Source organism: Pagrus pagrus (genome assembly GCF_965226575.1).
Source record: "Pagrus pagrus genome assembly, chromosome: 2".
NCBI classification, from domain to species: Eukaryota; Metazoa; Chordata; class Actinopteri; order Spariformes; family Sparidae; genus Pagrus; species Pagrus pagrus.
This window is the reverse complement of record NC_140186.1, coordinates 23,123,902-23,149,050: the sequence shown is the minus strand read 5'-3', so window position 1 is coordinate 23,149,050 and position 25,149 is coordinate 23,123,902. Positions and strand designations below refer to the sequence as shown.

General features: G+C 40.2%; 1 protein-coding gene across 1 annotated transcript; it reads left to right on the top strand.

Moving 5' to 3' along the window:
* Window positions 1-151: 151 nt before the first annotated feature.
* Window positions 152-24,553, top strand: smc3 (structural maintenance of chromosomes 3). The gene is made up of 29 exons (XM_084345464.1): window positions 152-335; window positions 1,043-1,118; window positions 1,320-1,358; window positions 1,449-1,516; window positions 1,815-1,886; window positions 2,689-2,768; window positions 2,869-2,947; window positions 3,210-3,327; window positions 3,762-3,937; window positions 4,159-4,239; window positions 4,801-4,965; window positions 7,025-7,146; window positions 7,441-7,654; window positions 8,436-8,539; window positions 9,727-9,826; window positions 11,046-11,206; window positions 11,598-11,739; window positions 12,095-12,245; window positions 12,738-12,890; window positions 14,991-15,142; window positions 15,239-15,397; window positions 16,303-16,410; window positions 16,707-16,815; window positions 18,049-18,296; window positions 20,732-20,944; window positions 21,134-21,325; window positions 21,473-21,650; window positions 21,999-22,105; window positions 23,273-24,553. The coding sequence occupies exons 1-29, from the start codon at window positions 321-323 to the stop codon at window positions 23,342-23,344; spliced, it is 3,654 nt and encodes a 1,217-aa protein (XP_084201590.1). The 5' UTR covers window positions 152-320; the 3' UTR covers window positions 23,345-24,553.
* The last annotated feature ends 596 nt before the right edge of the window (window positions 24,554-25,149 follow it).

The following is a 25,149-nucleotide window of genomic DNA, read 5'->3' as shown; positions in this document are numbered from 1 at the left end:
GGGTAAACTTAATGTACCAAGCTGTATGCTGCACTTTCGTTGACGGATTCGGTCTAAATAATTTAACCATTGCATGTAATTTAGTATACATTTATTGCTACAACCCTGTTTTCACACAATGGTATTGTCCATTTTATCCCGCCCCCGCCGCCATTTTCCATGTTATTCTCTGTTGCCACACAGGGATTCACAAATTTTGAATGCATCTATTTCGAATATTTTGTTGAGTTTGGGTTATTAAACACCCGGCTTCTCCAGTTTAGTGGAGGAGGGGAGCTTATCTCCTAATTCAGCCAAGGAGACATCCTGCTTAGACAGCCATGTACATCAAACAGGTAAGCTAACGGCATCAGACTTGTGCTTGTTGCAGGCTATCACTGGCCTATCGGTAGTAAGGCTATGTTAACATTACCCCAGTGAGTGATTGTGCCCGGAATAACGAGGTCTCACACACAGTCTAACGTTAATGTGATCGCAGAGCTCATCAAAATCGCACCAAAGACGGCAACAAGTTTAAGAGCTAGCTTGCTAAAGCTAGCTTAGGCCACATTGATTAATCTTGAATTGAACAGCCCGTTCTCCTTCTCAGGATGCTAAGCTAACGCTAACGTACATGGCTAACTTCTGTTAGCGGATTTGTCTCGTTTCTATTAATGTTGCACATTACCACTTAGCAGATAATTTCATTACATGTAAATGTGAGCTTTGATAGTATTGTGGTTGCTTAAGTTTGTATTTATTTTTGTTATTAAGCATGCAGAAGCGTTAACGTCCTGAATGAAAAGTGGCTCGTACAGTAGCCGACAGTAAAGGCCCTGGTGGAAGTCGTACACCGCTTATGATATATGTGATGCTGCGCATAGCACACAAGTTGTACAGCTCGAGTCGACTTTATATAGGAGGGCACAGGTTGTTTTATGCTACATTAAGGACACGTTCCTCTCTATCTGTTTCACATAACCGCGTATTGGTACAGTATATTTAACCTAAATATGAGGATGTTTAATGACTGTTTACTTACGGCGGTCTGGTTCTTGTGCAGGTCATCATCCAGGGGTTCCGAAGTTACAGGGACCAAACGGTGGTAGACCCTTTCAGTCCAAAGCACAATGTCATTGGTGTGTATTTGCTCACCTCAACTGTTCACTCATGCTTTTGTAATAAATGTATTTTTCAATATTATGTGGATGTAAGGGGATGTACTTTGAATGCACCTACATTAGTTGCCAGCCAGTATTGGTGCACTGAAGACTTGTCTTATGTGGGTGGCTGTGGACATACCTCACCATGTCCTCATTCTGTGTTTTTTTCTGTTACAGTCGGCAGAAATGGGTCAGGAAAGAGTAACTTTTTCTACGGTATGTGAGCCTCAAATGATCATACAACACAGCTGTCTTTTCCTTCAGTGTTTTTGTTCTCTAAACTGTGTCTCCGCTCTGTTTTCTTAGCCATCCAGTTTGTGCTCAGTGATGAGTTCAGTCACCTGCGACCTGAACAGCGGCTGGCCCTGCTCCATGTAAGTAAAGGGCAAATGTCAGACACACTACGGATCCCAGTGACTGAAAATGAAGTGCCCCCCCCCCGACGTAGTGAATGTGTAGAAATTTCTTGTCAGGCATGCTTACGCTGACAAAAAGTTGTGTAACTTCCTAATAATAAATAATGGATTACGAAAGTCTTTACATGAATTGTTGCACTTCTGTTAATTATGAGTTTGTGTGTATAGAAGTCTGAGATACAAAGGGAAACATCATTCATACGTGTAAACATTTATGTATTGTATTGAATATGTTTTTCCTCCCTTGTCACTGTAGGAGGGAACTGGTCCTCGTGTCATTTCGGCTTTTGTGGAGATTATATTTGACAACTCTGACAACCGGCTGCCGGTAGGAAGTTCAACTTAATCCTTTTACTGTTACTGCACACACACTGATTGATTCTTTCTAACTTCAAGTAAAGTCTTTTCAATTTGTATGTGACAAATGCTCTGTTGCTTTGATTTGTAAAGCCATTCAAATCTAAAGCTAGAGTATACTGACATATTGGCATGCCATCTAGCTTGGCCAATGTAAGCCTAAATGTGTATATTGTTGTATGTTGAATTCATTTCCCCAATTGGTCAGTAGTTGCATTGGCGCTTTTGTGAACAACACTTGTGCTAAATCAGCAGAAAAGTTGTAACATTTAACTTCCAAATTACCCACAGAATTTATAACAAGCTTTTTAAAATGTTACACATTTTACACATGTATTTGTACGACTCTTAAGAAACTTGTAAGACTTAGAAAATGCACATAAATACAACCTATGCATGTGGCAAAGAACCAGATGTGACACCACCTTTTAAATTTTTTCTTTACTTTTCTGTGCAATCTCAGTCCAGGTTACCAGTGGAAGTGGTACATTAATACTATATTATGTTGTTCAGTTTATGTTGGCTGGCTCCCTAAATTGCTGACAACTGCTATGACCACCGATTGTTGTTCCTCTGCTTCCAGTACACACAGTGCTTATTATTTTGATGCTGAACGCCGGATGTTTGCACCACTCTAACAATCACGATTGTGCAAAAATTGCTTTTAACTGGGTGATAAACTGTAATCATGCAGCCATGTAATACTGTGACATAACCTGTTGCTGTTGTGTGTGATTCTCCTCTTGACCAGCGATAAATGTCTCTCCCTCTAGATCGACAAAGAGGAAGTCTCCCTTCGCCGTGTCATTGGTGCAAAGAAGGACCAGTACTTCTTAGACAAGAAGATGGTGACGTAAGTATTGCTGTGGGCCGACTGTCCATGTAATCAAAGGAAATAACAACTCTGTGAATCAATGTAATCACTCGTTCGATTGCGTCTGTGATTGTTGCAGTAAGAATGATGTCATGAACCTCCTGGAGAGTGCCGGTTTCTCTCGCAGTAACCCCTACTACATCGTCAAGCAGGGAAAGGTGAGAAAGGAGTGGATGCCAGTGTGCCAACCTCACATGTGTTTAACACATTATAGTTTATTTGTCATTGGTACATAATGCAATGCAGCAGTTAAACAGGGCTGTAAAAAGAGTGCTAACTGTTCCTCGCTCGATGTCTTTTTCTGTCTTGTAACCATCATAACAAAGAAAACGTTTATGTATGACTTTTTAAGCAGAATGTCAGCACTACATTGAGCAGCAGAGTATTCCATCTCACAGGTTATGTCAATATTTCTTGCAGATCAACCAAATGGCCACAGCACCCGACTCCCAGCGTCTGAAGCTGCTGAGAGAGGTGGCAGGGACACGCGTGTATGATGAGCGCAAGGAGGAGAGTATTTCTCTCATGAAAGAGACAGGTAAACACGTCTTAACATCATTGTTTCACAGACTGCCAAGAATTATTATTACTGATTGTATGCCATTTGTTCACGTTTTAAGGGATTCAGTCAGAGTTGTGCTGCCTCTGCTTATGCTTGGTTACACTTAAAAGTTTCTGAAAAGGTTAATGGTTATCATTTGTATGTAGTAGCCAAAGGCAAAGTGCAAACAGTGAACAGGAACAAAAAGCATGATGTTGTTAATTTGGAAAATAAAGTTGCAAATATTCATCCAGTAGCAGCAGTAAGCAATCATCAATCATTTTAAGTTAGATAATTACACAATTTAAAATCAGTATTTAAACAGCATTCACCAAATTATCACTTGAGTCAAAAATGCCAGTCCCTGAATGTGAAGTGTGCAGTAAGTGGCTTACATTTTTAAAAAGCAACCTAATGTGTGTGTTTCTCAGAGGGTAAGCGAGAGAAGATCAACGAGCTGTTGAAGTACATTGAGGAGCGTCTGCACACCCTGGAGGATGAGAAGGAGGAGCTGGCTCAGTACCAGAAGTGGGACAAGATGAGAAGAGCCCTGGAGTACACCATCTACAACCAGGAGCTGAATGAAACCCGCGCCAAACTGGACGAGGTAAAAAAAAAAAAAAAACTCAAAGAAAGAAAACTGACTTGTGTTTGTTGTTTGGGTGAGAGAGTTGGAAATTGTCATTACCCATTATCATTCATTATCTTACACATGCACATATAATACAGAATATTAGTCATCCAAAAATGCTGAATGTTAAATGCATCCTCCTCTTTTGTGTTCAGCATCAATATCAAGACCTTTGTATTTTGTTTGTGTTTTTTCAGCTGTCCTCCAAGAGAGAGACCTGTGGAGACAAATCCAGACAGCTGCGAGACGCTCAGCAAGATGCCAGAGACAAAGTAGAGGTAAAGAAATCCACCTTGCAGAACAAATACAAATATCTGGGATTGGTGATCGGTAAACATCGTAATGATCATCACAGCATTATGTCTAAATGACATTTTGTCTTAATTACTCAAAATCACATCAAAATCACAATTTGAAGTGTTAAGTGTTTTCACACTGTGGAAGATTTGTAGTATTGTTGAATTCATTCATCAGGAAACTAGTTTGTGGATAGTTTGTGTCACTACAGGATGTGGCTGTAAGGAGAGGTTATAAATGTTGTCACTGAATTTAAATCCAGCCTTTATCAAGACTGCAAAACCTAATTACTTAGAAACAGTCTTCGTTTTGGTGTCTGGATGGAAGCAGGCTATCTGCTTCTAACTGTTCACATACTTGATGAGAATGCATTGAAATTAATACATCATTTATTTATTGTATCCAAATTTCCGGACAGCATGCGGCCTTGGTAAATGAATACAGAGTTGATTAATCACTGAAGAGGAAGTCAGTTGTTGCATTTCCACTCCGTTGAATTGAATCCCACAGCCTGTTTCCTAATTTTGGCTCCCTTTCTGTAGGAGACAGAGCGTGTGGTGCGAGAGCTGAAGTCAAAGATCTCGGCCATGAAGGAAGAGAGGGAGCAACTATCGGCCGAGCGCCAGGAGCAGATCAAGCAGAGGACCAAGCTCGAACTGAAGGCCAAGGACCTGCAGGACGAGCTGGCAGGCAACAGCGAACAGAGGGTACGGAAGCCTCCCATCTGCGTCACTCTGCACACGTGATGCTGCACCAGCAACACATCCCCATCCCCCTTCCCCTGCACCATCAATGTCTGTAGAGACGGATGGTCGTCTTTTTCTCATTTAAACCACTTTACCATGTTAGTAGTTGGAAAGTGGGGCACTTGTGAACAGTTACGTTATTTGCCCTTAAAGTTCTGCTTATTTGATTGGATGTTTTAAAAATTCATTGAACTATTGGATCAAGAATTAGAAAACAAGTTTTGAAAGCTAACCAGCTAATGTTTGTTTTACTAGAATTATTGTTGATACATTTCCTGTTGAACCCAACTGATACTCTTATTATTGGGGCCTATCTTTATTCTGATATCGATATATCGACCAATATTTAGATATTTATAATTTCCTCCAGCTATCTTTTCCTGAATTATGTTCTGTGTTTTGATATCGGTGCATCCTGGACAGCTTCTATGCTGATACCAATATATCTGTGATGGGCCAGTATTGGCAACTAATGTTGGTTGGTTGATTAACTTCATCAATTTATTAACTAATCAAAAAACACTGATCCAAATATAATAGTCTGTGGTAAGTTTAATTTCCCTGTGAAAAAGGAGTTGGCCTAATGTACAGACAGTTTTTAGTGCTAAATCTTTCAGTGGAACATTTGCTTGGATGAATTGAGAAGCAGAGGAAGCACCAGCCTGTGCATCAGACTCTTTTCCATCAGCTCCACTATACATCATTCCTGGCACCAGGTTGTGTGTACAGAGCTGGCATGGATCGCACTCCGTATGGCCTTGTGTTCAGTGTGTGTTTGTGTGCACGTGTGAGTATAAGGACGATAATCATGCAGAACGACTTTATTGGCTCAGTCTGTGTGTGAACCGTGATGGGTCCCAGGCCGCATGCTGGCTGTTGGTTGGATGAAGCCCACCTGGCGTCGGCTGGCACAGCATCAGCCAAAAGTTATTGGAGCAAAATGAAAAGCAAGGGAAGCAGAACTGCGTCACTAGTTTTTGATGGTTCTGATTTGATGTGGCATTGACATGATGGGGAAGGTGGAGGAAAACCTGTGGGATGACATCGCACCATCACCACCCACACAGAAAAATATGTCAAAACCAGTAGTCTGCTGTTGGGGAGAGCTCGGAGAAAGCTGCAATTCTTTATGAAATTGGAAGAGAAAGATTTGAGAAGGATTGTTAAATCTTGACACAACAGAGGCTTTAATTTTTAAGAATGGGTTTACTCTACATATTGTAGAGAAAATATTTTTACTTTCACCTACCCTCTGCATTTGCTGGATGTTCCCTTTATTTATAATCTGTTACTACTTTTTGAGTGTTGCATGTGTTCTCAGTTTACAGTTTACAAGCAGCATCGGTTGAAGAGATTAGGAAGTAATTGTGAGTTTATTCTTTTAGATTATGGTGCTTTATACAAACAGTATGTTCAGGGTTCATACAAAGTCATTAACGTTTCAAAAATACTTAACAAAGCTTTAATAGTTTTCTTTCCAAGGTAAGGGTTGTGCTTGAATTTGAATATAATAATTGAAAAAAATGCTTGAAATTAAACATATTGGGTACGCACATTTTAGGGTCTGCCCACACAGACTTTTAGTTTCTGAATTTATAATCTATGCATCATCATAAAATACACTGATACTGTGTGCGATCTCCTCAGCATTTGTTGGCAAAAAGGCAGGAGTCCATCTACGATTATGCATAGTAATTTAGTTAAAACCCAATGTGAATATGGCATCTGAGTAACACAGGATATGATTTGTGGAACTGTTGGTATTTTTTGGAGGATTATTTTTGTTTTGGCATTTTCTGTGGTACACAAATTGTGCAAACACTTAGACTTATCCAAGCTGTTAACTGTTGGACCATTATGATGTGTCAGGAGTAGATATAGATATTGGACATGTGGGAAAAATCTAAAAATAACTGTTTGTACTTTTTAAAATCATCCCTCCACCGTCTTCCTCTGACAGAGCAGACACTTCAAGTGTCTCTTCTTTGTTTGGTAAAATGGCATGCTCTTGCTCTTCCAGAAACGCCTGCTGAAGGAGCGTCAGAAGCTGCTGGAGAAAATCGAGGAAAAGCAAAAAGAGCTGCAGGAGACTGAACCCAAATTCAACATGGTGAAGGAAAAAGAGGAGCGGGGCATATCGAGGTAGGGATGACTCATTCTCGGCATCAGTCCCTTGAGCAGCCTGTGACTAGGTATAACTGGATGAGTCAGTCATCACACTTTGAATACATTTTAATGGGGAGAGATCAAGAGGTGGATGCACATGATATATCTGTGGATTCTCCTACAAAGAAAAAAGGGCACATGCGTAGAGAAATGTACATGTAATTATGCACTCTACATGCACAGTTCGTTGGGGAATTAATAGCAGTACAGTGGCTTCCTGTGTGAACTTGTAGAGTTTGTAACACGTTCCATGGTTACACTTTATTCCAGACTGGCCCAGGCTACACAGGAGAGGACAGACCTGTATGCCAAGCAGGGCCGTGGCAGTCAGTTCACCTCCAAGGAGGAGAGGGACAAGTGGATCAAGAAGGAGCTGAAGTCTCTGGACCAGGCCATCAATGATAAAAAGAGGCAGATTGCAGCCATCCACAAAGACCTGGAGGACACAGAGACCAACAAGGAGAAGAACCTCGAGCAGTACAATGTAAGATCACCCGAAACTGTTAACAGGTTTTCAATCTGGTTTTTCAGACACATTTTCAGAATCAATTTTAGAGGGAGTTACAGTTTAAGAAATGGTCACTTTTTGTAGCTCAAGTGAAATTAATCAAAATGCCTCTCTTACTATTATTAGGACAATATGTACTATTCATTTCGTTGAAAGATAATTCGAACATGGAGCTAACAAATTAAGTTATTTTCTCAAATGATATCAGGTTGTTGTTTTGGTATTTAATGTTGATAATTAATTAAAGCAAATTCACACTGACAACTTTTTCACGCAAACTGATTTTCCACTATTATTCCAAACAGACAATATTCAAAGTTTGATTTGGGTCATTTAATCAGCATATTGGGATATTCTGAATTATTCCTTATTCTGAATGCAGCATTTTCTGACTAAGACATTTGGGATATGCAGATATTATTGTCGCCCTGCTAACTTTTCCAAGCGTGGTATGTATGGTATGTGGTGTGTTCTTTTAAATGAGAATGTAGGTTGAATATTCATCTCTATTAGCCATGTAAACTGCTTGGTAGGAATATTGTTTTATTCTGAATAAGGGCCAAAACTGGAATATTTAATGTTTGGAAACAGCCAGTGTCTCCAGTGCAGGTGTAAATATTTAGTGCATTTTAAAGGGACTTCTGAATGCCACTGTATGATATATTCCTCATTCAATTCCTTTAAAAGCTTTCTGCAGTTTAAGCCTAACCTCTTGCCATGACTGTGTATCAGACTTACTTTCATCTTGTCTCTTTAGAAACTCGATCAAGATCTAAATGAGGTCAAGAACCGCGTTGAAGAACTGGACAAAAAGTATTATGAAGTGAAGAACAGGAAAGATGAGCTGCAGAGCGAAAGAAAGTAAGAATCTTCCCTCTAACCTCCTCTTTGATCTCATATCTTGGACTTTCAGCCTTGGCTTGTGCCCATGCCTCTTTATTTTTTGTACAGCATCAGTTGAGTTTACGATCATCTTTACATGAGCCATGCCTGCCTCTTGCATTGAGATGAAAGGTTGAATTGTTTAAACCTTCTTTAAGCCAATATGCCGTTTTCCGCTCTGCAACCTTTAGTTCCTTACCAGAGTATTGTCTTCTGTGAATATCACTGGGCCTTCTCTGTCTCCTTAAACAATGAGCTTTATTTATATAACAGAGAGGATGATGCATCGTGTCTCTGCTGCCAGACACCTTTTTTGCGTTTTAAAGGTCTTCCAGAGTGGATGAATTGTGTTGTGGTGAAAATCAAGTCAAGACAGATGCTTGTCTGCCTCTTGAAACACAACAGAGCATATCCGTTCAAGTCTCGCCATAATTGAGGCAACAGACTCAAGGCAAAAGATGTTTTTTGTATTTTAAGTGTTAAAAAAACAGGTGGGGATCTATACGAAAAAAAATTACAATAACATCAATCAATAACAGGTTCTCATTTTCATCACTTCACGAAACAGATGTCATCAATATATTTTGTCTGATATTGACTTTATCATGCACCTTCCATTTCACTGTGATTCATTGTTGAGGTGTAGTGGGTGAAAAAGGCAGCATAATGACAGCTCTGAGAGGAGCACAACATGCAGATCCCGCAGCTGCAAGCTGTTAGCAGTGTATGAGCTCAAAATATGAATAAAACACAACTACCTTAATGAATACAAGATGGAAACTGTTTTGGCAATTTTATTGTTTTCACTATTTAAATTTGATTCATTAGCAAGAATTAAGCAAATCTGTTTCACTTGAGAATAATAGCAAATAGACACAAATGATTTGAAATAATGTGAAAATCAAGGAGACGAATATTTTAGTTATTTACTCAGTGCTGCGCGCATATAGTGAATCTGCAGTTATGGACAAAAATGCTGCGTTTCTACTTATTTTTACGAAGAGAAGTACCTCTCAAACATTACATCAATTAGTATTTATTGATATATTATTTACATTAAAAATATTCTAAAGATTTGTTTTTCTGTGAGTATCATGGTTTGGTTTTGGTTCTGCTCTTTCTGGTGACATAAGTGTAACAGTGTGTGATTGTCTGTGTCTGTCCAGCTACCTGTGGCGTGAGGAGAACGCAGAGCAGCAGGCACTGGCAGCCAAACGAGAGGACCTGGAGAAGAAACAGCAGCTCCTTCGAGCCGCCACCGGCAAGGTTCGTGTCACTGTACATGACTGCGTAATTATTGACTTGCATAACGCAGCTGCAGGATACCTAACGCTATCGTCTGGACATACACACAGACACCTCATCTCAGGATGACACTTGTAAGCCTGAGGTAGACCTGCCACATGCCTATCAAACCTTCACACATGTGTTTACTTGCTGAATTGTATGCTGAGAGAGGAAATGGGCAAGTGAAGATAAATCAAACCAAAGTGAAAAAGTGTCTCTCTCCAAATGAGCCCACCTGAACACTGCGAAGGACTCACTTTGTGACTCAGCCAGTTGTCAGGATAGGTATATCAAATAGAATCATTCATCTGCCTCGCTACTGGCACCTTATCATAGCTAGCTAAATTTACATATGACTCACTCCTCTCTGCCCCATGCAGTAACTGCCAGTTGTCTCTTCTGGGCAGATACATCAATCAAATATCACTTCTGAATAATGTCTGCTGAGATGAAAGGAGGCTGTTTGTGGCTTCATGGACAAATATCCTGCATTTATTTTTTCTTTCATTGGTCCCGGCTGACTCATCTTGTCTCCAGCCTTTGATGGACGCTATCTGTCCTCTCACAGTGCAGGCACGATGTTGGAAAATACAACTTTGTCATTCTGTACCTTACAGTATTAGCTACATTATATTTGGAGGTAACACAAAAAAGTTTTACAAATTCAGGGGTTCACCTGTTAAAACATTGTTCTGTAACAACGGCCTCTCTTTAAAAAGATCAAGGCTGCTTTTGGGATTAACCATAAAACTGGAAAGTTTAAATTAGAAGAAGAATTATAAGGATTTGGCATGTTTTTAGGTTTTTAGGGTAGAGTGAGAGGAGGGACGTTCAGTTTTCTGTAATTTGCAACCGCACTGCTACATGCCACCTACACACGGCACCTTTTTAATTGTAACACTTTTAAGTTCTTCGACATTCGCGACACAAAAGATGTTTCCCCTCAGGACAGGAGCTGGACACGCGCAAATTTTTGGAAAGACCAAAAATACTGAAAGACTTGCCGGTCCTGTTTTTGAATTTGATGATCAAAATTGAAAGCTTATTTGATCAGTTTTCAATTTAGGATAAAAATCGCGACAACCCTAATTAATATGTAAAATATGTTCCAATGTTGAGTGTTAATTACCAATTGTAGGATCAAATAAATCTTTTAATCAAGGTGAGACTCATTGTTCTGTCTCTTGTGGCCCACCAGGCTATCCTGAACGGCATTGACAGCATCAACAAAGTCCTCGAGCATTTTCGTCGGAAGGGCATCAACCAGCATGTCATTAATGGTTACCACGGCATCGTCATGAATAACTTCGAGTGTGAGCCCGCCTTTTACACTTGTGTGGAGGTGACTGCTGGTACCAGGTGAGGGCAACTTTTTATGTTTTCACTTTTAGCTCTTTGTGTTGTTTTCCATGAAAATGTCTCCATCACACATTTGTGACGGGTATGAAAGTTTTGAAACAAAACACATGTAGTCTGATTTCAAAATCAACAATGATTCCACTTACTGCATGCTGATACAAATGTGTCCTGTGTATTTAATGAGCAGGGTGTTCTCTTTGCAATTCAAGTGGTCAGAGTGAAATAATGTGTTGTGTTTAGTTGTTTCAGATATGCATATATATTTGTCTTGTTTACATCAACACAGCCTTGATTTGTAGTTAAAGTAAGAATCTTGCCAACCCATCTACTCATTGATGTTAATTGTTCTTTTTCTTTGTTCCTTTGTGTCTGCCTACCTGCTATTTTCTAGGCTGTTCTACCACATAGTGGAGACTGACGAAGTCAGCACCAAAATACTAATGGAGTTCAACAAAATGAACCTGCCGGGAGAAGTCACATTCCTGCCCCTGACCAAGCTGGACGTCAGGGACACCGCCTACCCAGAGACCAACGTAAGGAGCATACATAGATTGCATCTGAAACCTTATATGTAGTAAATTTAGACCTTGACCACAAATGAGTATATTTAACTATGAAACAATTAACTTAAAATGAAACGTTAACCAAAACTTTGACCATGCAGGATTCTCTGCTCATCGGTACCTGAATATTTAAAGAAACACATGTTGGCAGTCAAGCACAGAGTGAACCTAAATGATTTATTTAAGTAGTCCTCCATTGATTTTCCCAGTTAAAACATCTTTTCCACCAATACCCATCCCATGATAGAGCGATTTTGTCTGGTGATGAAGTGTGTAGTATACTGTATGCCAATTCGTCCATAACAGTGTTTTTTTGCCCCTTAAGGATGCTATCCCCATGATCAGCAAGCTGCGCTACAGCACCAACTTTGACAAGGCCTTCAAGCACGTGTTTGGAAAGACCCTGATTTGTCGCAGCATGGAAGTTTCCACCCAGCTGGCCAGAGCTTTCACCATGGATTGTATAACGCTGGAGGGTAAGCTGACCTTTGATACACAGCACAGTATATACCACTAACACAAGAAAATAGTAGTTTTACACGGCTTAGTACCAGTCTACCTGGTGATGTTGTAGCCGCTTACTTCTGGCCCTCAAGTGTATTCCATATTGACATTATCATCAATATTTGTGCTATCTTGCTGATGAATTGCTCTGCTACAAAAAGTACAGAAATAGGCTTTGGAACAGCTATGAGCTGTATAATTACTTGAACTATCGACTCTGCCTGAATGATGTTCCCAGTTACACTGTTTGGCCTTCAGCAGATGTGAAGAGGTTTAGCAGTGTCCTCTGTCGGCACACTAATACAGGATCTTTGCCTTGACTTTGGAGCACTGAACTTTGAGCATCCTTGTTCAGTTTCTATGTAGCATTAAATGACATATTTAGGACTAAATGTCATTGCACTTCCAGTTCTGTAGACGCAGTTTATCTCTTCTATGCAGTACATTGTGTTGTGACCTCCTAGGTGACCAGGTGAGCCATCGTGGAGCTCTGACAGGAGGCTACTACGATACCAGAAAGTCTCGTCTGGAGCTGCAGAAAGACATGAGGAAGGCTGAAGAGGAGCTGGGCGAGCTGGAAGCCAAGCTCAATGAGAACCTGCGCAGGAACATTGAACATATCCTTTCTATTAAAACATCTAATGGGTTTATCTAAAGGTCTTAGTCACTCTCTTTCTGTTGGCTGATTGGCTACGTTTACGATCAGTTTACTCAGAAGTGAGTCATGCAGTTTCTTTAAAAGCTTCACCAAATGACCACTTTATCAGTGAGAAAGATTTGTTTCTCCCTTTGAGATATATTGATGTATGAAATGTGTTGAGTCACATATGAATACCAAACAGTTATTATGTCAGTGTTCATCCCATGGGGTATACAGGAAGTACATGTAATTAGAGGAAATCTTTCTAGATTTATTATTCACCTTTAATGTTACCAAACAGACTTCATCCTTTTTTCAAGTATAGCTATAATATTTATGAACATTGAATACAGCTAGTCCGAAATCAGTTCCTCATCTTTTCATCGCAGTTCAAGAAAAGTGTTTCATTTCAGGATAGAATTAGATTTTTCTGAAATGTTACATACGTTTCGGTGCAAACTAGTTTTTCCAAATGAGTTTTCTCATTGACATATTTTTTACAATTGTTTTAAGGACAGTTGGCTTTATAAGGCAAGCTTTTGTTGACTGTATCTGGAGTATACAGAAATAAAACGGTAGGCGTGATAAAGTGTAGGCACTTGTGATACTGGAATTTTGCACCCAGCCTTGGACAAATGGAGGAGGAGACATTGTTGTCACCTAGTGTGTTGGAAGCCAAAAATATCTATAAAGAAGACCACCATCATATCCTGTACATCAAGACATATTTTAATTCAAATGCCACAGTGTAGAGTAAAGGAGCCTCTCTTCTCTGTTGGAACTCTATTCAAACACTCCTGAGTGCAGCTGCTACTCAATAACAGAGTGCTGTCAATTGGCTAAGCCTGTATTTTAATTTAAATCCATTTAGGTTATGTAGCCACCTCAGCCAGCAGCAGGCTGGCCTCTGAGAGGGTCTAAGCAGGTCAAGAAGGATTAGTGTATATTAGGTCATATCGGCCAGAGCCGTGACTCACTGCCGGACGGCCCATGAAGGCGAAACAGGCGGATCAAAAAGGATTTGTGTCTGCAAGTACGTTATGTATGTTTATGGATATGGTCACTTCCGCTCAGGTATGATTATCTGTGTGTTTGCACACCTGTGTGAGCGTGGGTAGCTTCTCACTCATAGCCCAGTGCTGTGTATGCAGCTTAATGTGTGCACCTGGCCATTACGTACATGTGTGAGTAGGCAGGGGAAAGGGATGACTGAGCCGATGACACGGCGCTTGTCCTTCACTTCTGCAGCGGTGAGTCAGAGAACAGATCAATCATTTAAAAGCCTCTTGTTGTTCACTCCCCATCGATAAGCATGAGATTACGCTGATGCACCTCACTCATCCCTCCTGTTTTAAGATTTTGTCTTCATTTTGCCACCAGCTTCACGTTGCAGTGGAAATATTGAGGTCATGCAAAAGGAGCAGTTGCATTGTGACTGCTCATAACTGCGACAAAACTTATTGACTTGGTTATATGAAATGCACCTGATTCATAAGAGGACAGTGGTCATTACAGAGATTAATGCAGGTTTCTTTATTTAATCATTTAATTCAGGGCAGTTGTGATCCTGATGTCAGCTGTTCCATTCAAGAAAATTACCAGATGAACCATCTATTTTCTCCATCTGCTCGTGGCAACAGGCAGGGCTGTCCTCTGACTTTCAATGGCCCCTTTTAAATCAGCAGATTGATTGACTTCAGTGTTTTATTGAGTCCAGCCAAACCTCAAAGGCCCAGTGGAGTGTTGTAGTTGTGGAAGATCAATAGCCCTGTCTGTTAAATTAGCAGCCCTCCTTAATCCTCTGCCTTGATATAAGTGATGATACAGTCTTCCCTTTGAGACCCAATGAGTTGCACTAAAAAGCCTGCTAGCTGTCCTCTGACCAATTTTATTTGCTAATGAGAGCAGACTCTATGAAAACAGTCTGTTCTTTTGTTCATTTGTGTATAATTCTTTATTGTCCAACTCTTTACTAAGCGGTAGAAGTAAGAAGTACAGTGGGCAGTTTCAGCAGTCTTGCATGAGGTTTAAATCTTTCATAAACATTTGTTTATACTTCCTTAATGGCTGCCTCCACGCATCAACAATGAGATCGACCAACTGATGAACCAGATGCAGCAGATCGAGACGCAACAGAGGAAGTTTAAGGCCTCCAGAGACAGCATTCTGTCAGAGATGAAGATGCTGAAGGAGAAGAGGCAGCAATCAGAAAAGACGTTCATGCCCAAGGTGCTCATCTTAGGACCAGAGTTCAGCTTGTTACCCGCTCACAGTCTGGCTGTGCAGTCCACTCATGTCTGGCTCTTTCTCCTTCTTCCACTCCAGCAACGCAGTCTCCAAAGTCTGGAGGCCAGCCTCCACGCCATGGAGTCCACTAGGGAGTCACTGAAGGCCGAGCTGGGAACCGATCTGCTCTCACAGCTCAGCCTGGAGGACCAGAGGCGTGTCGATGACCTCAACGATGAGATTCGTCAACTCCAGCAGGTCAGCAAGAAGACTGGACAGAGATGCATGCTCTGTCTGTTTGTCTGAGATTGTCACAGTGCTACTTTTCTCTTTATGTTTACATTCAAAATGAACAAAATCGAAATCTGTCGAGAAACTTGTTATCACTATATTTAGTCACAAATTTATGTTTTTGTTTTGGACCTCGACTTGATTTATTCTTTCGATTCTTTTGAAATCAACTATCTAAGATTTTGTTAAATTGAATTAATTACCCAGATCCCTTTGCTTTTTATATCTAGTTATATGCTGTTGCCTACACTTTGTTGTTTATTTGTCTCACGTCCCTCGTCGCATCCTGCTAGTGTATTCAACCGACCTGAGTGAGGTGAGAGCAGCAGCTGTGAGTGGGATGTTCCTGTGATCCAGTGTTGCCTCCTCTTTCTCTTACACTGCCAGCTGCTCTCAGCCTTCACCTCAATGAACTCTCAGCCATTCCTGCTGTTGATGCACAACAACACCGCCCCCGCAACATGGAGCCTTTCATGTATGGTTCTCCAGTGTTGGCGGTTGTCAAATTATATTACTTGCAACATAACACTTGGTCAGAAGATATTATTAATTTGGTGTTTGCCTGTGAATGCAGACACAGGGGTGTTTGCACCAAATCCAGGGCAAAGACTGTATGGCGACAGATGTAGCAGATATTAATCAGAAGCTGTTTATACACAAATTTTAGCACCAGTTTTATTTAGTTCACATTTCAAACACTCTGGTGGCATCATTCTGTGCAGCAGATTTCTTCCATCTGATCCACAGAACAAGAGAAAACTATTTTAAAAACTTTTAGATATTGAGTTACTGGGGATGTAGTAATGTTTTGTTTGTCTGGCAAAGACCTGACAGGAGTAACTGTTTGTGTTTTATGTGTTAACCACCCACAGGACAACAGACAGTTGTTGAATGAGAGGATCAAGCTGGAGGGCATCATGACCAGAGTGGAAACATATCTCAATGAGAACTTACGGAAGCGTCTCGACCAAGTGGAGCAGGTACACTGTCCTTTCATAAGTCTCATGATTGATTGATACGTCTCTGCATACAGATTGTTTTTTTTAATGTACGATTGATGTGTAACTGTTACTTTGTTCTTTTATGTTACTCTTACAGTAAATTATACATTCTTATTTGCATAAGGAGCAAGTTCAAGGGTTTTATCGTTTGCAGCTGTTAGATGAGTCTTAGTGTTGCTTTCAGTGCTTGCATTCATTCAAGTCAGAGGAGGGGTTTTTGAATTCCGATGACTCTCTTTTTGTTTTTTAATGTGGCCTAATTTTCATTGACACAGGAGCTGAATGAGCTGCGAGAGACTGAGGGAGGCACGGTGCTCACAGCCACGACATCTGAGCTGGATGGCATCAACAAACGTGTGAAAGACACCTTGGCTCGATCAGAAGGTACCCATTATACTAAAGACATGACACTGGGACAGTGGTGGCAGCCTAAAAATTAGTGAAGCCAACCTGTAACCAAAAGGAGAAGCTGGAAAGCGGTTTAAAAAAATACCCACTTTCCATTCAGAACCTTTCAAAAAAAACATAGACCCCTGTTTTTCCACCAGAGCTGATCAGAAAACGACATTGGTTGGTAATGTTTCCCTGTGGAAATGATATTCCACTATTAAAAGACATAAAGAAAAGCATTGCAAGTGTTTATAAGAGGAATTAAATGCAACATTTTCCACAATGGTTTGGAGCGAAGACCGACAACTGTAGAAAATCGTCTGTGCCAGTAATTCTTATATTCTTATAGTATCTTATAGTATAGTTATACGAGAATCTACTGACAAACTTGATATAAGGATGATGCCAATCATTCATCAAGATCATCACACACACACACGCACACACACACACACACGCACATTTATTTATACTTTTCACTAATACTTAAAAGTAAAATAAAATGAAGTATCAAAATGCATTAAAGAAAAACTGCCATGAAATAAAGTGAGATTAAATGATTTTTGGATTGTATTAACAGTGAACAATGATACTTTAACAAAGTATTTACTCTTTATTGAGTTATCATCTATTGAGCCATAACTGTGCTATCTATGATAAGAAACTACACAGTCGTCAGTGGGCTGGTACCACCAGCAGATGGGGAGAACTGCTGTGATGTGTTTGACTCACCGTTAGGATAAAATGTTGTTCCAGAGTCAGACTGGCCACACAGTTTTTTATAAATGTTCTACTGTTGCTGTGACTCAGACGTGGTTGATGTGAATGCAGTTGTCAGAAAGCACTTGTTCCTGAATAGAATTCATTAGCATGGATTCATATGTAATAACTGACAATAGCTTATTAAAACACATTCACAGCATGAGCTTATTCTTAAGTAGGCTTGTTTTCATGCCTTTGTTCTCAACCCTTTGCGTGTCAATTTTCCATTTATGATTCAGTGAACAATATGATTTTCTTTGGTCTTTCTCCATTAAAAAAGTGGGGGAAATAACCTCCACAATAGTATGTTGTTGATGAAGGCTTGAGATAAAACATGTTCCTTGTTATAAGGTATTAATCATGTCTGAGCCAGGACGTTATGTGTATGCACTAATGTATAATCTGAAGTTAACCCTGTGACTTCTACTGCACCACTCTTACCGCCTCCTCCAATGTCTTTCCCAGATCTGGATTGTATGATTGACAAGACGGAGGGGGAGATCAAGGACCACATAAAGAGCATGGAGCGCTGGAAGAACATTGAGAAGGAGCAAAATGACGCCATCAACCACGACACCAAGGAGCTGGAGAAGATGACCAACAGGCAGGGCATGCTGCTCAAGAAGAAGGAAGAGTGCATGAAGAAGATCAGAGAGCTGGGCTCGCTGCCTCAAGAGGCCTTTGAGAAGTACCAGACCCTCACACTCAAACAGGTACATGCATGCACACCCAACCATAGTGCTTAATGATGATGCATGATGGTTTCTGGCTTTCATGTTTAATTCATTTAACAGGCAACATCATCCCCATCATTCAGAGATGAAGCGTGGCTTTATATATTCTAATTTAAGGTTACTTTTTTTCAGTCTGTATTCAAACAGCAGTCAGGTGCCTGTTTGAAAAATGTGTCAGGATGTACTCGCTGGTATCTTTCTTCCTGTTTATACTCACTATTAAGAGAGTGCTTCATCGTGTGCTTTCAATGGAAGTGATGGGGGAGAAAAGTCTTCCTTCTGTGCAGTCTGAGTGGGACAAATGAAGTGGATATCTGTCCCGCTTCTACTGAAACAAGTTTTGGAACAGATCTCTTCAGGGCCGATATGAGCAGGAAGAATGAATACAGCAAGATGCCGCTTGGGGTCAGGGGGACAAGCTGTAAACGCAACATTGACCTATAATCATACATGATTAAGGTAAAGGATGAAGATGTTATGCTGAATATGTTGGCAAAACAGTTACCTATTTACACATCTAGCCAACACAGAGCGACATTAGCATCCATCTAGGTCCAGTATTCACTTTTCACACTTAGTGCTCTGGTGTGTTCTTCCCTGAAATCCTGAGGGAAATATCTGGCTCTTTAAGTAGAAAAATGCTGCACCCACGAGTCGCTCACGGCTGTCTGCTGTTCGGTGGTGGGCAGGTAGTGTACATTGTCTTTATGAGAGCTTTTTTTTAATGACTGTGGCTGAAAATTAGATTGAAAAGAGCAATGAGACTCAACCTAAACAGTAAATTTTGTTGCTGTAAAACCAAAATGGTGTGCAGAAAGATGTTCAAAGCCTCTGTCTAGCTGAGAGAACTGCAGAGAGGTGATAATTCTCAGTGGGATTGTCACTATGATCTTTAACATTACACATAGCCATCTGAGCAATTGTTGATATAAAGAAAATTAGTGCAGCTTTGAGCCTCTTGAGTTGCCAGAACTTTCTTAAAGCCAGTCCTGGCTTCCACTTTGTAGTCACGATGTTGTAGTCCCCCAAACCCTGTTGTTGCTGCAGCAATATTGACACTAAATACATAAGAGCAGCAACAACAACAATAACTATGTATGTAAACTGAAGGTCAGTTTTCCGTGCATCCGATCTTACTACCTGAGTGTACACACATACCCACACCGATAGACCCAGGTCTGATAAGGAATAAGGCCTGAGGCCGTCACATCACATCCCACCCACTCACCGGTGACTCAGACACTAGTTAGTGTACTGCCTCTGATTTTTTTTTATTTTATTTTTTTATAGCCAACTGCCTCTGGGAGCAGAAAGAGTTTAGTGGACTTGGTTGCATCTTCCATAAGTGTCTGAGCATGTACTGAGTGTGTGTGTGTGTGGGTGTGTCATCTCCCCTCCTCTACAGTGCTGAAAATAGCCTCACGCTTTCTCATAAACACTCCACATAGTTAATCTTTCTCTATGGGACACTGCTTGCGGGTAAGATGGTGCCATTGATTGCAGAAGTGGATGAGGGGGCCAAGTAATAATGGCACTTGCTCATGTTCCCTCGGCCATTAGTGATTCAGATGGATGAATTTATAGTTTGAGAGTTTGGAGAGTGCATGTCACTTTTGAGCCAGGCTAAGCTGGTTATTAATTAATCAGGTCACGTCCTCTTCAGATATGAATAGAGTCTGGCAAAGCACTTTTAGATTCTTGTTCTGAAATGAATAATGGATCTGGACTCATGCCTCTGTTTAAGTCAACAAGTGGTATCATTACACATAAGTGGGCTACAGCTAACTTTTTTTATGATGATAATACACAGGTTTATTTGTGGAATTTTGCTTGCATATATTGGTTTAAAAAAAATCTCTACATTAATTAGTTTGAGTAATATTATTAAGAAAAAACTCAAACAGGTTTCTCCTTCTTAAATGTGAATATTTTCTTGGTTCTTGACTCCTCTGTGAAAGTAAACTGAATATCTTTTGGTTGAGGACAAAACAAGACATTTGACACCATGATCTTGGGCTTTGGGACACAATGATCGACAATTTTCACCATTTTCTGACATTTTATAGATCAAACAACTGATAGAATAAACAACACAGAAATCAACAGTGGGAAAAAAAAATTCCAGTTAATGATGATATTTTTTGTGCTGTCTTTTGAAACCTCTTTGCCAGGAAAAATTCACAAAGGAGAAGTCACAAGAGCAACTTTTAGAGTATAAAAAAAACATTTGCTAATCTGGATAAGACTGGAATAAATAAACATTCAATCATCATTAATAAACGTAAAAGCCACATTATGGACAAGAATCTGAAAACAAGAGTGTTAAGAGAAATATTTTTAAAGATACTGGCTACCAGCCTGACTTCAACCGGAGCGAATGATAATTTAATCCTTCCCCTTTTCCTCTCCAACAGTTGTTCCGAAAACTGGAGCAGTGCAACACAGAGCTGAAGAAGTACAGTCATGTCAACAAGAAAGCTCTGGACCAGTTTGTCAACTTCTCTGAGCAGAAGGAAAAGCTGATCAAGCGTCAGGACGAGTTGGACCGGGGCTACAAATCCATCATGGAGCTCATGAACGTCCTGGAGCTGCGCAAGTACGAGGCCATCCAGCTCACCTTCAAACAGGTATGTGGCATGTCACAGCCTGTTCAGAGATGGGCACATACATCCATTATGAAGTAGAAGGGCATCGACGCCAAGGACTGTAATGAGGTGCTGATAACTGGTAGTAAAGTAGTAAAAGTGTTGCACACTCTGGCTCCATATGAATTTTTATTTATATTAATTTTGTGCTCCATAATTTCTCCCACTCAGGTGTCAAAGAACTTCAGTGAGGTTTTCCAGAAGCTGGTGCCAGGTGGCAAAGCTACGCTGGTGATGAAGAAGGGTGATGCTGAAGGCAGCCAGTCTCAGGATGAGGGTGAGAGCGGCGCAGACAGTGAGAGGGGCTCTGGTTCACAGAGCAGCGTTCCTTCAGTCGATCAGTTCACTGGAGTCGGCATCAGGGTGAGGGTCTTCTTCAGTCGTTCATTTCATGCATTTTAACTGAGAACACTTTCTCTTCTTTAATCGCTGATGAATGTTATTCCTAGTACAACATTTTAAGTGTTTCTGCCTCTGGTCCAATAACACAACTTCCTCTGTGTTGTGTAGGTGTCATTCACAGGGAAGCAAGGTGAGATGAGAGAGATGCAGCAGCTGTCTGGAGGTCAGAAGTCTCTGGTGGCTCTGGCCCTGATTTTTGCCATCCAGAAGTGCGACCCTGCTCCTTTCTACCTGTTTGATGAGATCGACCAGGCCCTCGACGCCCAGCACAGGAAGGCTGTCTCAGGTAAAGTGCCTGTTTAAATATATACAGAGAGGGAATCTCCTTGAATAGCAACAAAAATAGAGACTTCTGTACAGTTTTATACAATCTGTGCCTCAGGCCAACAGCAAATACTTTATGATCATTCCAGTTTTGTTGTCATTGTCAGATTTATGTGAAATATACGGCTGCAGCTTGCAGTGGAGTTGTAATGGCTGAATATTTTGTATTTTTAATGTTTCCATTCATGATAACAGCAAATCGTGGTTCCTGTGTTTGTGAGAAATTAATGACTCGTACTTCAATCTTTAATTGATAAGATAAATGTAAGAAGGTCATAAACACCATCTTTATACTGCGTGTCTATTTTAGACATGATCGTGGAGCTGGCAGGCCATGCCCAGTTCATCACCACTACCTTCAGACCTGAGCTGCTCGAGTCCGCTGACAAGTTCTACGGTGTCAAATTCAGAAACAAGGTGAGTCTCCTGCTGCAGGGCATGGGTTGTCCACAAGGATTCATTCAAGCTGAAGATTATCTGAATAGGTTTTATCACAGAAAGACTGTGTGGGATCTAAACAGTGCCAAAATGATTCTCAAAAGTCAACATTATTTTTCATTTTACAAATCATATGTTAAAGAGAGTTCAACAGTGAATGTGCAGCATTTGCCGTTTTAAAATGTAATAATGAAGTAGTGAACAACATTTAATTTATCCTGAATAACACTATTACATTTTAGGGGTGTCATTGGGAGGAGGGAGACTGCCTTTCCAGCTAAGAATTTGGTGTTAAACTATCTTGCTGAATTGTCCTTGAGCAAGTCAGTAAAATAACGATGATGATAACAAAAATAACATAGGTTAATGATAGGTTATTTGTCCTGATTGTTTCTTAAATCCAGGTACTAAGGCATCTGTTATTTTGTCCTTTTTATTATTAGTATCAATAATTTTCCTGAAAATACCAAAACCAACAATGAATTTGTTCTTCTGACAAGTATTGAACCTGATATAGCTTCCATGTTAACTTTACTTGCGTCCAAAAACCTTATCGCCGCATTAGTTGCGATAATCACCACCATTACTGCAACATTAACATAATCATCAAGTGTTTGCAAAAGACTCAGATCAGTGGTGTCTGTGATGGGTGAGTCAAAGTGTCTGTAGTGTGGTAAGCTAAAACAAATAGTTCACTAACAGCTTTAGTCATACTACGGTTCAGTTGACATAACTGTAAAATCCAAAATATCCAGACCCTGAATTTAAAAAAGAGGAAGTTTAACTCCAATCTCTGTCAGTGTAATGGCATCATCATCATCATCATTATTGTCATCCTATATAAGTCTTGGCATCAACAAACAAATGGGAAATTTAAAGAAATCACGATATCTAACAGATGAATGAAGCAAGCATCCTTACAGAAATTGTGTCATGTAGACAGTGAACAGATGGCCACATTTGGCTGGTGTTGATTCTTCACAGTTTCTCCCTGTAAACCAGGTTTGTGTTCTGCTGAGCTGCCTGAGTGAAAAGAAAATATTTCCTTTTGATTTGTTGAGGTTTCATAACATAAATGATTACTGATTAGTCAGAGTGGCTGAAATGGAGACATCGATTGGTCATTAATTCTGTGTATGTGTTTAGGTGAGTCACATCGATGTGATCACAGCGGAGCAGGCCAAAGACTTTGTGGAGGATGACACCACCCATGGTTAACAGTCTTCGGCTCTTCATCATCCTCCTCCTCCTCCTCCTCCTCCTCCTCCTTCTCTACAGTGCACTGCGTAGCTCAAAGCCTTCCACCACCGGGCCCAAAGACAGAAATATCTCACTCCATCTATCCACCAGCCTTTTTTTAGCCCCTCTGTTAAAGATAAACAGTGCAGCACATCTATGCTTCTCAGACCATCTCTGAGGTTGTAAATCGTTGCTTTGACAACACTCAGCTCAAAACTACTGGTATTTACTGTTTACTTTTGACATCATTTCAGGCTGATAAAACTACAAATTAGAGAATCAGAGAGTGGTTGTGTTGAAGATCTGTGAGCAGGGAACATTAATTGTCACATTTTCCTGCTCTGCCCGACAGATAACAGAAGTGTTCTTTTACATTTTGTCTGAAGAGGTCCTGAAGAGAGCACTTGTTACCTTTTTGTGTTACTGTGTTGAGTTTTATAACAATCAGTTTGAGCAGAGCTTTGGTCATCTGTCATTTGAAAGTGCCAGAGAGGCTCTTGAAGGTAACGAGCCTTCAGAACCTTTTCAGACAGCAGATCCTCTTGTGTACAGTTGAGACAGTTTTGATATGACTTGGATGAAAATTGTTGAAGTGAAACTTTAAAGCTCAGTGGAGATGAGAGGCTCTGAAGCTGATTTAGAGTTTTGTTTCTGTTGCCCCGCCCCTTGGAAAAAAAGAGTTTTTGTTCACTCTTGTTTCTGTAATGTGTATACTCTTTGTACTCATGAAACGATGCTAACTTGTATCTGTTATAACCCGCCTCCTGGCTTAAAATGTTCAAAGGTTGTGGTTCCTTTTTATGGTTGTCTCTGTATTGCGTAATTTCCTGTTTTTTAGGTCATTTAAAGATATATGAAGGGTTTAATTCCAAAGCATCAGATATCCATTTTGGAAATCAACACAGCTCCATGCATTTGATCGGTCGATATTTTCAAAAACAGGTGATTCAGCGGTGAATAATCCAGATCTATTTGGGTCCTGAAGTGACTCATTACTTCAATAAGAAGCCACATTTTGCTTTTTTTAGAATGAAGTTTGTTTTTTTCTTACTTAGTCCTTACTGGAAGTGTTGTTTGGGATTAAACTCCTCATATGTTGTACCTAGTTTCAAATCTGCTTTTTAAATGTTTTGGTTCCTTTTTATGTAATTAGAAAACTTACAAAAATAATAAAAGGTTTAAAAATAATCTGTATGACACAGTTGTGTTACATCTTTCTTGATAAGACCACAAGGTGGTGCTGCACCACTGACACCTGACATCCTCACATGGCCAGAGCTGTTTTTAAACAGAGAAACAGTCGGTCTTAAGGTGGAAATAAATGATGCACTATTCAAGAGGGTTTTAGTGAAACCTGAACAGATTAGTTTTAAATTAAGCTTCTCAACATATTCTCCTAAATACAGCAAATTGTGAAGAGTAGGCAGCCACATTTACAGCACTAACTTTGAAAATCAGCAGTGTCACTAACAACAATGAGACTTTATTTCACACATTTTTTAAGAAACTGATGATACTATTGGACAACTGAGTGAATCCATAAACATTCACATACAGTTTGTTCTCATATGTCATGACTTGTATTCTGTCATGTTGGTTTTTATCATTTCTGTTGCCTGTTGTTTATATCATGTACACCTGTGTTCAATCCTTCAGTTTCACCACCAACTCCTTCCTGGATTCCTTATAATCCATCTTGAAATACACAAGGTCAGTAACCGTCTGGCTGCTGGCATTAAGGTCAGAATCTTACTCATTACGCAGCCCTTACACTCACGTTATAT